Source organism: Camellia sinensis, chromosome 8 (assembly GCF_055761805.1).
Source record: "Camellia sinensis isolate YWXY chromosome 8, ASM5576180v1, whole genome shotgun sequence".
Taxonomy (NCBI): domain Eukaryota; kingdom Viridiplantae; phylum Streptophyta; class Magnoliopsida; order Ericales; family Theaceae; genus Camellia; species Camellia sinensis.
In genome coordinates this window covers 172102802-172116784 of record NC_138968.1, presented here as the reverse complement: position 1 = coordinate 172116784, position 13983 = coordinate 172102802, and the positions used below count along the sequence as shown (strand labels likewise).

General features: G+C 40.1%; 1 protein-coding gene across 1 annotated transcript; it reads left to right on the top strand.

Annotated features, from left to right (window-relative positions):
- Window positions 1-525: 525 nt before the first annotated feature.
- LOC145798295 (uncharacterized) lies at window positions 526-1879 on the top strand. The gene is made up of 4 exons (XM_082885804.1): window positions 526-550; window positions 634-684; window positions 805-1024; window positions 1315-1879. Exons 1-4 carry the CDS (start codon window positions 526-528, stop codon window positions 1877-1879), a joined length of 861 nt encoding a protein of 286 aa, XP_082741930.1.
- Window positions 1880-13983: the final 12104 nt, after the last annotated feature.

The window sequence follows — 13983 nt, the reverse complement described above, 5'->3', positions numbered from 1 at the left end:
ACTGAATTCACTCACATAGGGCAGGGGTTTAAGGGTGGAGCTTTAGAGTTTCGTAATGTATTGCTGAAATATGCAGTCGAATGTGGGTTTTAGTTCAAATACAAGAAAAAAGATTCTGTCCGTGTGACCGCTGTTTGTGCAATGCTTGAGACTAATGGATGTACATGGTCTGTTCATGCTCGCAAATTAGAGGCAAACGAATTTTTTTACCTTCAAAAATGGAATAGTGAACACGTTTGTGGCATAGCCGTCCGTACTTCTAAAAATCCGTTGGTGGGGTCTGAGTTAGTATCTGACATTATTTCACAACGGGTACATGACCGACCACTCACATGCCCCACCGAGGTCATCCTAGATTTGAAACAAGATTATGGACTGGACATTAGCTACCGCATCGCATGGCTGGGGGTCGAAAAAGCAAAGGGCAAACTATTCGGTGCTCATAACATTTCTTTCGATCAGTACGATGGTACAGTGATGTTGTGATCGCACACAACCAAGGTAGTTACATCAAATTCGAGTACGATGACCAAACCCACCGTTTCACCTGGTACTTCATATCATTTAAAGCATGCATTGATAGTTTTAATTATTGTCGTCTGTTACTTTTCCTGGACGCTACTGTTCTGAAAGGATGTTTCAAAGGATTCCTAGTTGCCGCCACTGCAAAGGATGGCAACCAAGGTTAGTACATCCCACTGCCTGAAAATTAATGAACTATTTCATCCAACCAATTTTGTTATGAACAAATATGTCATATTAACCCACAAAGTCCTCAACATTTGGTTTCGCATTCCGTGTCAGGTTTATTCCCCCTTGCATACGCAGTCGTGGACTCTGAGAACACATCGAACTGGTCCTGGTTCTTTCAACAACTTGCACAAGTGGTTAATGTGGACAGGCAACTGACGTTTATTTCTGACAGAAATGTTGGTTTGCTTGAAGCGATGCCAACCGTTTTCCCAAACGCGGAACATGCTTTCTGTCTCCAACATCTGCAGAGAAACCTGAAGGACAGGTTACGGTATTCAAATAGTATGCATCGTGCTGGGTTGGTTACCAAACTACAACATTTGCTTACGCACCAACGGTCACCGCATTTAATCAGAAAGTCAAGCAATTCCATAAATCAGGACGTGACATTGTTGCCGAATTCATAGCAAACGCACATCCACAACATTGGGCAAATGCCTTCTTCAAGTAAGCCTCTTATGTTTTCTTACCAAATTGCATTTGGCATATGTAAAGAACCCAATCACAATACTGTGTAATGACTAGTACATTAATATTGTCTCCTCATTTAACAATTTTCAGGGCAACCGTTATGGGAGAGATGTGTTCTAATGCTGCCGAATCATTCAACTCATGGATAAAGGAGTCACGTAACCTTTCAATAACCTGCATGGTTAACAGTATTAGAACCAACCTAATACGGCAAATGGCCAAACGTCGTGTGGCATCCCAAACTTGGACCGGCGCAATTTGTCCCAAAATGGAGGTCCGCTTGGATACAGCTTTCAACACATGCAGGTCGTGGAATGTCAGCCAGTCAAATGCAGACGTATACGAAGTACACTCATTCCCCTCAATCACTGTTGACGTTGGAAGGCGTAAATGTTCATGCTTCCAATGGCAACTCAAAGGTTTCCCATGTGCACATGATGTGGTCGCCGTTCGAAGGAATGGTAGGGATTTGAACGAGCTTGTACAACTGTACTTCCATGTGTCTGAGTACCATTCCACATATGCACCAACCATATACCCAATACCCACAGTGGAACAACCTCTGTTTAGTCCAAATGATTACTTCATTCAACCCCCTATCGTGAAACGTCCACCAGGCAGGCCAAAAAAGAAGTGGATACTTTCAAGGGGGTAGCATGTACAACAAATCCATTGTGGCCATTGCGGCCGTATGGGCAACCATAACAGGAAGACATGCAACGCACCAATATAGTCCATTCACATCTTCAACAACTCTACTATCAAATATTTTTAAATAAGTCGTCATTATGTAACGGTACCATATGAATTTTTATTTTCCAGTATTAGTACGTTAAATTTTTGCAAACTTAATGGTTTACAACGTTCCAGCAAATAATTGATTTTACGAGCATCGTACTTTATGTTCATAATTCCCCACACCAATTACTGCATTTGGCGACCACCTTAACATATGTCCTACAACACTCCACATACCAAAGGATGCCGTTAACACCATATCGTAATCCAATCCAATTATCACACCAAGAACCAAACATCACAAATCCAACTTAACAAGAAATAACTTCCACAATGACCAAAATAACGTAACCCATTCACTGTTGCGGTACGTCATACATACATAATCAGCCAACTAACCTACCACATCGTCACAAAATTAAGTTAATGTAATAAGTACTTGCAAGTCTCTACCACCAAATTTATGCAACTTAACAACCATATCAAAACGCTCATCAACACAAATTGCAATTAAATCCAAACAACACCCAATAACAACCATTAGACCATATTATATTTCAATTAATAATCCAAAGCAACAACCATTCGTGTCAAACGAAAACAAAATGATAAACAATCAACAACTTATCCAAAAAAACATTAACCCATTAGCTGTACGAACACCCAATACCAACCCCATTGAAAATAAATCCGAATAACACGCACTGACAACCACATTCACATCAATGAACTACTCCAAATTTAACGTAACTAAGGATGTCCTTAACACCATATCAAAATTCAATCCAATTACCACAAAAACAACCAAACATCACAAATCCAAATGACCAAAAACTATCTATAACAATGACTAACATAACGTAACCCATTTCATTTTGGCGTCGGTCACAAACCTGTTGTCATTTTACTTACATGCCACGTCATTCAACTGAAGGAAAAAACCACTACCACAATGACCAACATAACATAACCCATTTAGGTTTGAGGTATGACACAAATGCATATCATATGCCATGACGTCGCACAAATCAGTTACCTTAGTGGGTAAATGCAAGTCCCTACCACCTACATTATGCAACATACCAACCACCTCAACACCCTCATTAACACACATCGAAACTCATTCCAAACAACGCCTAATAACAACCATACTAGCGTATTATATTTCAATTAATCCTGCATGGCAACAACCATGAGTCACAAACCAAAACAAAACAGTGAATGATCAATACTTTGTCCAAAAAACCATCGACCCATTAACTATACGAACAAACATAACATCCTAACCACATCTTGCGCACCAAAATGTTGTAACACCCTTAATACATAACATAATAAACACACTAACTATGTGAAAACCATTTAGTAAACCTAATTATGTGTCACGATGCAGTGAGTTCAACTTCCTCCTGCTCCGGGATTGCTCGCTAACCCACGATCAGGATCATTCACCAATAACTTCACCATGTTAGCTCTTAAAACGCTGCAGTTGCCGCCTTGCAAACACTGTCCCACTTCCACATGATGCACATGCTGCCTCATAACAGCACATACAATAATTGCACAATCAAGACTGCGCTCCACCAAACACAAACAAACAAAAAAACATTAACAAAACAGTATGGCTAACGACACAAACAAATCGGTAAATTCACGTGTTCACGTCTCACTTACGAGTCCGGACGTTGTTGCGGACATTTAACCACCGACTCAAGTGGAATCTCAAAATCCTGCGTCTCCACTACATCGCCCCTACCACACGCATCTAGCATCTGTCGCTGTATTTCGGTCACAATATTTTTCTATAGCAGAAAAAAACCATCACAGCAGGAATGATGCCAACATATACATACCATTCAACATTTTATTATATCCATCAAAAACTTGCCAAGTACAACGCTTCAGCATAGTGTACCCCCGCTAGACAGTTCCTATTACACATCGAATTAAAATGATTCCACTGGCCAGCGTCCGTATCATACACCACAAGTGTCCAGTGTGAAAGATGACAAATTGGGAAATGGATGTAACGAGCACCTTTAGCAACCACCAAGTTACGCGTTACATAATTATAACGTGCAGAGAGGTTTTCGTTTTTCATCATATCCTATACACACCATATTACATGTCACGCGATAAAAACTCAAACTCCACATCAAATCATAGCACACAAACTAAACATACTAACCAGGCATATGCTGTTGAAAAAATATGACGTTTCTGGGAATTCTTTCCTTGCATTCAACCTGGTTTGTTCATCAGATAGCATCTTCGTATATGCGTCAATAACCTATAACCATCCAAAAATTGACAGAAAATGCACCCACTTTACAAACACCATACACATAAATATAACATAGACATGAACTGAATATGTGGCCACTACCACTTACATTACCCCACAGACCAGCTTGGCGGACTATTGCTCTAACATCTGAGAAGTACACAGCATTACCGTCCACCTGCCCAACCCACATGATTGCCCTGACCACATAAATATAAAACAAACATTAACGTCAAATACCCGGACAATACTCACAACAACACCATGCTAGAATAATAAATTACAAAAAAAACCCGCCTATCGCCGCAACATTCGTACGCAGAACTAACAATGTCTTTCTCCTGCTGCGTCATCATCTTCCAAATGCCGGTTATTAATTCCAAACCCAGAGAATTTATTGTCACCGCCCCCAAGTGCGTCCACATCTATCACTTTGACACCCACAACATGCTTGCCAACCCATCCACTCTGTTTGCAGGTATGCTGCATCCCTCACCATTTACCAACCGTTGCCTAACTCGCAATTCCAGGTACTCAAACTCTACCAACTGCAAATTTTTCCTCACATTCCCCTTGATGTTATGCACAAACAAGTTCGGCCAATCATCACGCTTTCCACCCTCTGCCAATAGCGGACTGACAACAACCACATCACCCGCCACCCTCTCCACAACATCATCTACGCCATTACATTCAGTTTGTTCTGGCATAGCAGGTATGCACGATACTGGGGACGCATCTACCACAATTTCTGAATGGTTTGGTGTCTCACGACTAATTGCTCGACGTGCGTGACGTACATCGCCACTCATCCCACCATTAGTTGCCTCATTACCTTCTGATAACATGTTGAACCGTTGTGTGACATTGTGAACTGCTTGGTTTGCCAGTTGCTCTTCTAACACACTAACAGCCTTTTGCAACTCAGCATTTTCCTGCACCAATCTTATTTTCTCTTTCTCTTTCACCCTCAACACACTTTCAAACCCACCCACCAAATATACTGCTTACATCTCATTTTTTTTCTTCAAATCACTAATTTCGTCCTCCAATTTCGAAATAATTTCATCTTTGTCGTGGTTACGTGTTTCATTATCATTAACATCCGCCATAGCTCGGTCACTGATGACAGATTTGTCGCCTCGACCATCCGAATTTCTCGCAGTCTAAGGTTCAGCATCCACACGATCCCCATCACATATTTCGATTCTACGTCTAAGCATGTTTGGCGTTGAACGCACATCTGCACCATTGTCACAACTCCCCCCATCTGCGTGCACACCCTCTAACAAAATTTTCCCATTCAAGATCGCAAGTTCGTGCTCACCAGCAACTAGCTTCCCCGGTCGCACCTATAATTAACAACCACGAACAAATAAGAACATGCATATCCATACATCTACAACTTTGTTTAATATTTTCACAATCAAGACTACCGTAAAAATGCCACTGCCTGCCAACTTCACGCCATGTATACTCGTTGTCAACTCGCCCAAGTTCCACTTCAGGAACCTTGGAAACATGTGCACAGATTTTGCCCCAACTATAGACGTGTGTTCACATAACCAATACTATAACTCAAAAAGAAAATATCATTAAAACAATGTACATTACAATACCTCGTAGCGTACAACTACGACATAAACTTTGATTTAAAGAGGCAAACAACATATACATATGGTTCGTTACAACTTACCAGCAAAGAAACCACACACCCTGTCACTTTGTGTGGTGTCTGATGGAAATCACTAACCAAACACATCAACGTACTATGTATTGCACCAGTCCAATCATACATCTTTATTGCATCTAGGTTGTCCACATAACAAATAAAGGTCCAGCTTCCAGATTTTCTAGATATGGAAAAAAAAAAAAACTTGACACAAGCATACAGGCAAAGCTGTTTGGCAGTGTCCTCATAATCCGTGGCCGTACTTCCAACCGCTGTATCAAACAACAAGTCCCTTACAAGTTTCGTACTTATTCGACTAACACCACCACTCCTGCGTTGTATAAAATCCGATACAGGCCTAGGTCGTGCCGTCAAATCCAAGAATGCACCACCACATTATAACCCAAAAAGCAACCTCATGTCATTATCGATGAAGTCGATGCCACAATCACCAATAAAGAACTTCCTTTCGCGCACATTGTACGTTCGTATAATACTCACGACCACATCATCAACTTCTCGAAACTTGGTGTGGTCTAAATGATTAATCAGTATCGCCTCGAACAGTAGCCAGAAAGGCGTCTTCCGTAAATGAACAAGATGCATATCTGTCAACTTCACCACGTACACCATTTGCACAAGCCCGACGACGTTAAAACGGAAGTTCAGCCTCTGTTTCGGACATCTTGCAACACTACCCAAACAGGGTCCACTGCTCTGTTGCTTAAACAAATTGCGGTATCGTATAGCAGCCACAAAATTACTCGATGTCATCCCATCTTCCGCTTCTGTTCATATGACCAAGTCCATGGACTCGACGTCCTACTAACTTTTGCAACACAATACATGATGCCATGAATTATACAAACACTCAATAGCCAGACAAACATATACATCATCAAACACTAATGTGCATGCAGTTGCATGTTTGTAAAATTATCGATACTATGCCAAAATTATGCATACACTGAAAACAGGGAAACACAAACATCAGCCTACATAGAACAACTTGCACAGTGTGTAACATGCAGTTGGAGTAATAAATATGTCAAACATCATTCACCCACCCACACTGTCACATCTACACCAAACAGACAACAAATACCAGTTAACGTAACAACAAACCACACATTCATTACTCACATCCACCACCCCTCACATCAAACGGAACTTTCCTCACTACGACCGTATTCAAATATATCCCAATAGCAAACAAATACATAAAAAAAACTCTCACAAAAGTACATTTCACAACACGCTTACACCGCGTCCACACTCAATACATTCACACATCCAACCCCACACAACATACATACAAAACAACTTGACCATGTCTGCCTCACCCTCACCATAATACCACTCAAAATATTTCCATTAACCCCATACAGCACACCATGACACCACCAACACATATTTCAAAACTACTTACCCCACACTCCACAAAATTCCAACAGGACAAACCCTACCCCCCCAATGTGTAGTCCCCCATTGTCAGTACGTGGTGCACATATAGGACCTACAAACCCATCACACCCAACAACATCCACATCAAATACTCGACACATAAAATCAATAAATCACGATCTATGACCCAACGTAACACTTTTCACATAATTCATAACCCAACAACAAAAAACACCCTTCAACCCAACACCATATCACACACAAACATACAAACATAGACAACAACACAAAATACTTACTTTTGCCAGTCATTTTGTCAATCTTCAATGTCCTTGCTCTTGCTCTTCAAGTATGCACGGCGAATTTCACACAACACCACCTAGTTCACCACATTTAGGGCTTCACACACCGACAAACTCACCTCCTTCAATCAACCAACGTATTAACGCTCCACCCACAAAATTGCGAAATCCCTCCCGAATCTCGGAAGTGGGAATCAATCAGGGAGATTTTGAAATTTGAATTATAGTGAATTACAATGAAATTGAACTTAGGGTTCTTCTTGATGTGGCAACGTTTTAACTATCCAATTTGGGCACTTTCGACACACATAACACAACGATCCTTCCGTTGTGGGTCAGGTCGAAAAGCCCTTTCATCGAAGACGGTATTTTATTGGGTATGTGTGAACCATATATTCGCATCCAGATCCATGTGGAAACCACGTCATCAAGTCATGCACGATACATTTAGCTACAATTACATGACGTGAACTGTTCATACCCCCACCTTCAAACACAAACAATTCATAATAACAATAAAAGTAATATAGCACTTTTGTAGGTTGTGTGGACAACACACACCCTCATCTCCATATATACAAACAAAACTACAATTACCCAGTGGCAAATTGGTAAACAACAACACTAAAGTCCTTTTTGGTTAACAAGAAAACATTTAGGATCTAATGGATTACAAGATTAAAATTTGGGATTTATTGGTCAATCCCCCTTTTTTTAACTAAAATATTGTTTTTCTAAATAGACCCTTAAAATGACAAGGTTAAGTAATTACTTTTCATTTTTTGTATTATTTTAAAATTTATCTTTCTTAACTATTTAAAAAAAATTACTAATAATATTCCCATAATTAAATTTTGTGCTTTCTATAATTTTTTTTTTATAATTTCAAATAAATAAATAATTAATTAAACAAAATCCTGTAGACACCCCATTTTTGACCGTCCTCAAGACTTGGACGTCACCGCTTGAACACTCGGTGATCATCCATGTTCGTGTTTGTTTTGAGTTCCCAGAGGTCTTGGATACGCGCCTTGCCTCAGGATCTCTCGACTTGCTTGTTTTGTGCTTGGTTTTACACCAAGGACTTGTTTGTTTTTGCACTTAAGGGTAGAGAGTAGCTTGATAGCTGCCCCTGATACCCACCGGCCATGACTTGAGGCCACCGGTTGTGTTTTGAGGCTACCGGCCATTGGTGAAATATACCATTGGCCGGTTGGCACTTAGTGTGGTCGGCCGACCATCTGTTTGGCCGATGGCCTCCTTTTCTAGCCGGTGCCACATTTTTGCCTTTTTCAGGCATGGTGCAAGCCAGCAGCTGGAATGCACGGACCCTCCTCCCCATGCACGAGTGTGGCTGTTTTGCCCCTTTTGTACCTTTTTGGTCTAGCTTCTTGAGGAAGTTTGGACCTTTGGCTTAGCTTCCTCAAGAAGCTTGGACACCTGTCCCAGCTTCCTAAGCAAGCCTTGGCCCATTTGCCTTGGCTTCTTTAGGAAGCCTTGACCCCTTTGTTGGCTTCCCTTGGAAGCTTAGCCTTTTTCATTGTCTATATAAGGAGACCTCCCCTCTCCTTTGTAGAGGTTGGGCAAAAAACCAGAGCTTACATATATATTCTGATATATATCACCTTCTCTCTCTATATCTTCCTCTCTCTCCCCTTTTGTGTGTGTTAAAGGCCCCAAAAGTGTGTTTTGACCTTAGTTTTGCACTAAGTCACCTACTATTACACCATACTTCGACTTTTGAGGCTTTAAGAGTTTGTTCTTGAGGTTTTGGGGTGGTTTTGATCAGAAGAAGGGGCCTGAGCTTGCTGTTCTTGAGATGTTCTTCAAGGGTGACACTTTTGCTTTAGATTTCCCAATCTTGCACTAGTCTTTAACCTATCTTTCTTACAGATTTAGACTTTGTGTATAACTAAAAAAAGTCTTGTATTTGCATGCTGAAGATACTTCATTAAGGTTGTTTTGGTGTTGGGAGTCGACCTCCCCCTCTAAGGCCTTGTTTGGCCCTTTTTGTGCCTCAATTGTTAAGCTTTGGTTACTTTAGTGTATTGGCCTTCTCACCACTGAAATCCAATGGATTTTCAGTGGTGAAGAAGGGGGTTTGAAGTCTTGCATAGGGGAGGGACACCCCTCTTCCCTTTGTGTCCCATTTGTCCATATTTTTGACTCATAAGGGTAACATATGTGCTTGGGTGTTTTTGGCCCCATTTTAGAGGTTCTTGGATGTTATTTGGTCATATGTTGCCTCTGTCTTTGGTCAGATTTATGGCCCTTTGCATGCATATTGTACTTGCCTTACATTCCCCCATTTTGCCTAGAAATGTGCCTTGCATTTAAGCCATGATGCTTGCATGCTCTAGCTTAACTTTATGAAGGTTTTAGCATTATTTTGCCATGCTCAAGGACTGTTGGGTCCTGATTCGACCATGTTTTCCATGTTTGGTATAGTTTCTATGTGTTTTGGCTTGTGAGCCATGAGTGTGTAAGCCATAAGCATGCCTCATTTGGTCTATTTTCAGTGATTTGGAATCATTTTTCATGCCATTTCAGTGCACGTTTTATGCTTGCATGTTTGTATTTCGTTATCCTCTCAATGCTTTGGAGAGACATGATCCTATGCTCCATGAATGGTCTTTTGTGCATGCCTTTTGTTTTGTGTCTCTTAGCTGCCATATTAGGGGGTTTTAGGACTTATTTTGGTGCATTAAAACTCTGATTTTGGTTGTATAGCTCATGCCATGCTTGCTTGGGGTGGGTGTTGAGTAATGCTCCCATTTGTGGTCTTGAGTGCCTTTCATTTTGCATCTATTCCCTAGCATGATTTGGCATCATCATTCACATTTTTTTTTAGAAGTTAACATGAGTGTTTAATGTCCATGCTTACCACCTTTGAATGTTCTTGAAAGTAGCCTTCCATGCTCGGGTTTTTGGCTCATTGGTGTGCATGCTTGCATGAGCGCTTGTCCTCCATTTTTGGCACTTTTGGCCACTGTTTATGGCAAGGCTGAGGTCTGCCCTTTATGGTTTAAGTCCACCATTATACGTTTGCCATATGTTTGTTGCATATTTGGCTCATTATGTATTGCCACATGCTAGTCTCATTGCACATTTGTCCATGTTTACTACATTGCATGTTGCATGCTCTAGTACATTGCACATTGGTATGTTTAGTTTGCATTGCATTTGGCATGCCTTGCTTATTCAGCTTCATGTTGCATATTTGACCCATGTTGCATATGTGAGGTATATTGCATACTTGCATTACATTTTGCTTGGTTTGGGATGTCAAACCAAGCATGAGAATTGAGGAGCATTCGTACTTAAAGTGACGAAACACATCTCAATCCTCGGTCGCCGATGCCCTTGATCTCAACATGATAGGGTGTTAGTATTCATTTGTTTGTTGCATGCATTTACATTAAGTTGCTAACTTGGCTTCTTAGGCCATCATGCATCGAATTGCGTAGTTGATGGCCCGAGGGTCGAGGGCCATGCTCCCTTGAGTCCATTGCATGATAAGGAGTGTGGCCATGCTCACATTTGCTTAAAATTTCCATGTCATACACTGCTTACCCTCTGCTGCTGTCAACTGCAGGATTCTGCAAGAAGCAATGGTCGGCCGGCCACCTACAGTGCCGACCGACCATCAGTGGCTGGCCGGTGGTACAAAAGTTGGCCGATAATCCCATTACCATGGCTGGTAAACTTTAATTCTGGCCGGTGACATCCCAGAGCACTCAGAGGATGATTCAAAAGGGGTCTGGAGATTTTCAGAATTTTCAGAGGAGCAAGGCAGTGAAAACAGAGGCAGTAGTGCTACGGCAGCGAGTTTCCGGACGAGACGAGTCAAGCATGCATCATTCACACATTCCGAGGCAGGGCTGCGGCCACCTTCCTTTTGCATTTAATTTTTTAATTAGTTAGGAATTCTGTAATAATTAATTTAGCGGTATTCATTTGGTTGTGTAATAATTATTCAGACCCTCCGAGTGAGGGTAATTGTGTAATAAGTGTGCGTGAGTGTGTGTATGTCTCCCAACCCCACGTCTTTCTTCCCTTTTATTTACTAGCTTTCGATGGTCAGTCTAGGGCATGTTTCAATTAGCATACAGTATGATAACATGTTTACATCTATTCATTCATTTTGCATGCACCGGGCTCGGCACATCATGCTAACTGCATTTATATTTCAAATCCAAATTGAATACGTGTTAATTGTAGTATTTCACATGTTATTGTAGATTAGCCGAGCCTATCTTAGTTGCATCTTACATGTGTTGCATTAGCCATCTTAACATGAACTAGGATCATGCATATGATTACTAACTAGTTTCTGTTTTGGCTCGGAGTACTCGGTAAGTTCTTATGCTTTAGCATCCTTGCATGCGTGTGAGTGTTGCCATGACAGCATGCTTACCATGAGGCTATTTGCTTATGTGATATAACTGCTTGAATGCCTGTGGATGGAGGTTGAATTACCTAAATTGGAATAATGCGTTAAAACTGTGAGTTTTAAGCCCACTAGACAGTGGCAAAATCATCTTTTCTAAAGCCCACTTGAGGGTGACAAAACCTGCATTTTAGCCTACTTGCGAGTAGCAAACCATTTTCAAAAGCAGTCCATGCTTGGCACTTCTTTTCTAAAAATCTGTTTTTCTCAAAACGATTTGCCGGATTTGGACTCTTTGGTTCAAATTAAGAACCGTGACAATTTGATAGTCCTGAATTGTAGTGAACCCAAAACGAACAGAACGGGACTCATCCTCCCGGGGCGTTCGGGGACGTCTACAAATCCCTATGTAAAATTTACAAATTAATTGAATGTAGGATCTTGTTCAAAATCATATTTCATAAATTAATATACAAAACAATCAATAAAAAAATACAAATATATATTTGAAGAAAATGAATTGTACGTGTCATTTTATTAAGGGATTTTTATTGATAAATCCATTTTAGAATTGTCATAACCCATTAGGTCCACAAATGATTATTATAACCTATTTAGTCCCATATACTTTTCTTTTTATTCCATGAGGTCCATTTTACTAATTTTATATTTTTATTTGGACTATTATGCCCTTATATATATATATATATATATTGTGTTAATACACACACCATGTTGCCTATTTTTTCGTTTATTCTATTTTGGTAGTTTCTATCTTCACGTTTTTTATCATCATTCTAATTCAAATGGATACGTTTCTATTTTGCATGCTCGTTTCAAGGCTTTAATGTGCTAGGGTTTCATTGTTACTGTTGCAGTATGGTTCAGTGATTTTCGAGTGAAGACGACAGATTAGACAGTGTTCGTTTGTGACATTTTCTGGAGTATAACTAGTTCAAATCAGTTGTTTTTGAGTTACAGGATGAGTGTAGGATTGCATGATTAAGGTTAGTATCATTTTGGTTATGAATACTTGTTCAGTTTATGTTTTGATTTGTATGATGGATGAGATGCTCTGTTTGTTCAATTATATGCATTTTACATTCTATGGAGGGAAGGTCATTCAGATTATGTGAAGAATGTGGATGTTCTCATTTTACTTTGATGTTTGCTTAATGAGGCTCTATGTGGGCGATATAATTCAGAGTATATGTAACAATGTGAATATTCACATCTTGTTAATATGAAGTTATGGAGTGTTGCTTGCATGTTGTGTACTGTCACCTTATTGTGGTGGTGTCATTTTGATATTGTAAAATGTTTTATGTTGTGTAAAGATGGTGGTGATAGTTTTCATTATGGATTTAGCACTTAAATTGTACACATATGCATTTAATTTTTCACAATGTGAATTTTCATATCGTTTAGATTATTGTTGACTGTTATATTGTTGTGTTTTTACAGGAGATAGATACCTTTATGATGTTGGTATGCACATATGCTTGCAGTACAACTATAATAAATATTGCTCGCGCATTGTGTTACTCGCGTTTGGTGAAGTATTTGTGTGAAAAAATGGGGTGAGTTGTCTGCTGGTTCTATTTCATTGTTCTGTCGGCTACCTGGGATTAATAGGTGTGATTTGGACAATGAGGAAGAATTTCAGAATATGTTATTGCTTGCTAAATCAATGAGGATACAACATGTAGAAGTTGTCATTGAGTTGAAAAGTGATATTGGTCAGACGAGTAGATCTGGGTGTGGGGAGTGAGGAAGAAATTGATGCACTACAGAGATTTTGCCACTGTAAAGAGAAAGTGTTGTTGTCAGCCTCTTGGGCAAATGGTATTACGCATGTGGGACAATGGTTTGTTGGAGATGCACAAGAATTTTGTGATGTTTTATGTAAGTATGCCATCCAATGTGGGTTTCAATTTACGTATGTCAAGAACAAGACAACAAGGGTTAC

Excerpts from the sequence above, each read along its gene's own strand:
- LOC145798295 (XM_082885804.1), top strand. The coding sequence starts at position 526 with ATGACCAAACCCACCGTTTCACCTG. Across the intron at positions 551-633 it reads CAAACCCACCGTTTCACCTG|GATGTTTCAAAGGATTCCTA; the intron begins GTACTTCATATC and ends CTGTTCTGAAAG. Across the intron at positions 685-804 it reads TGCAAAGGATGGCAACCAAG|GTTTATTCCCCCTTGCATAC; the intron begins GTTAGTACATCC and ends ATTCCGTGTCAG.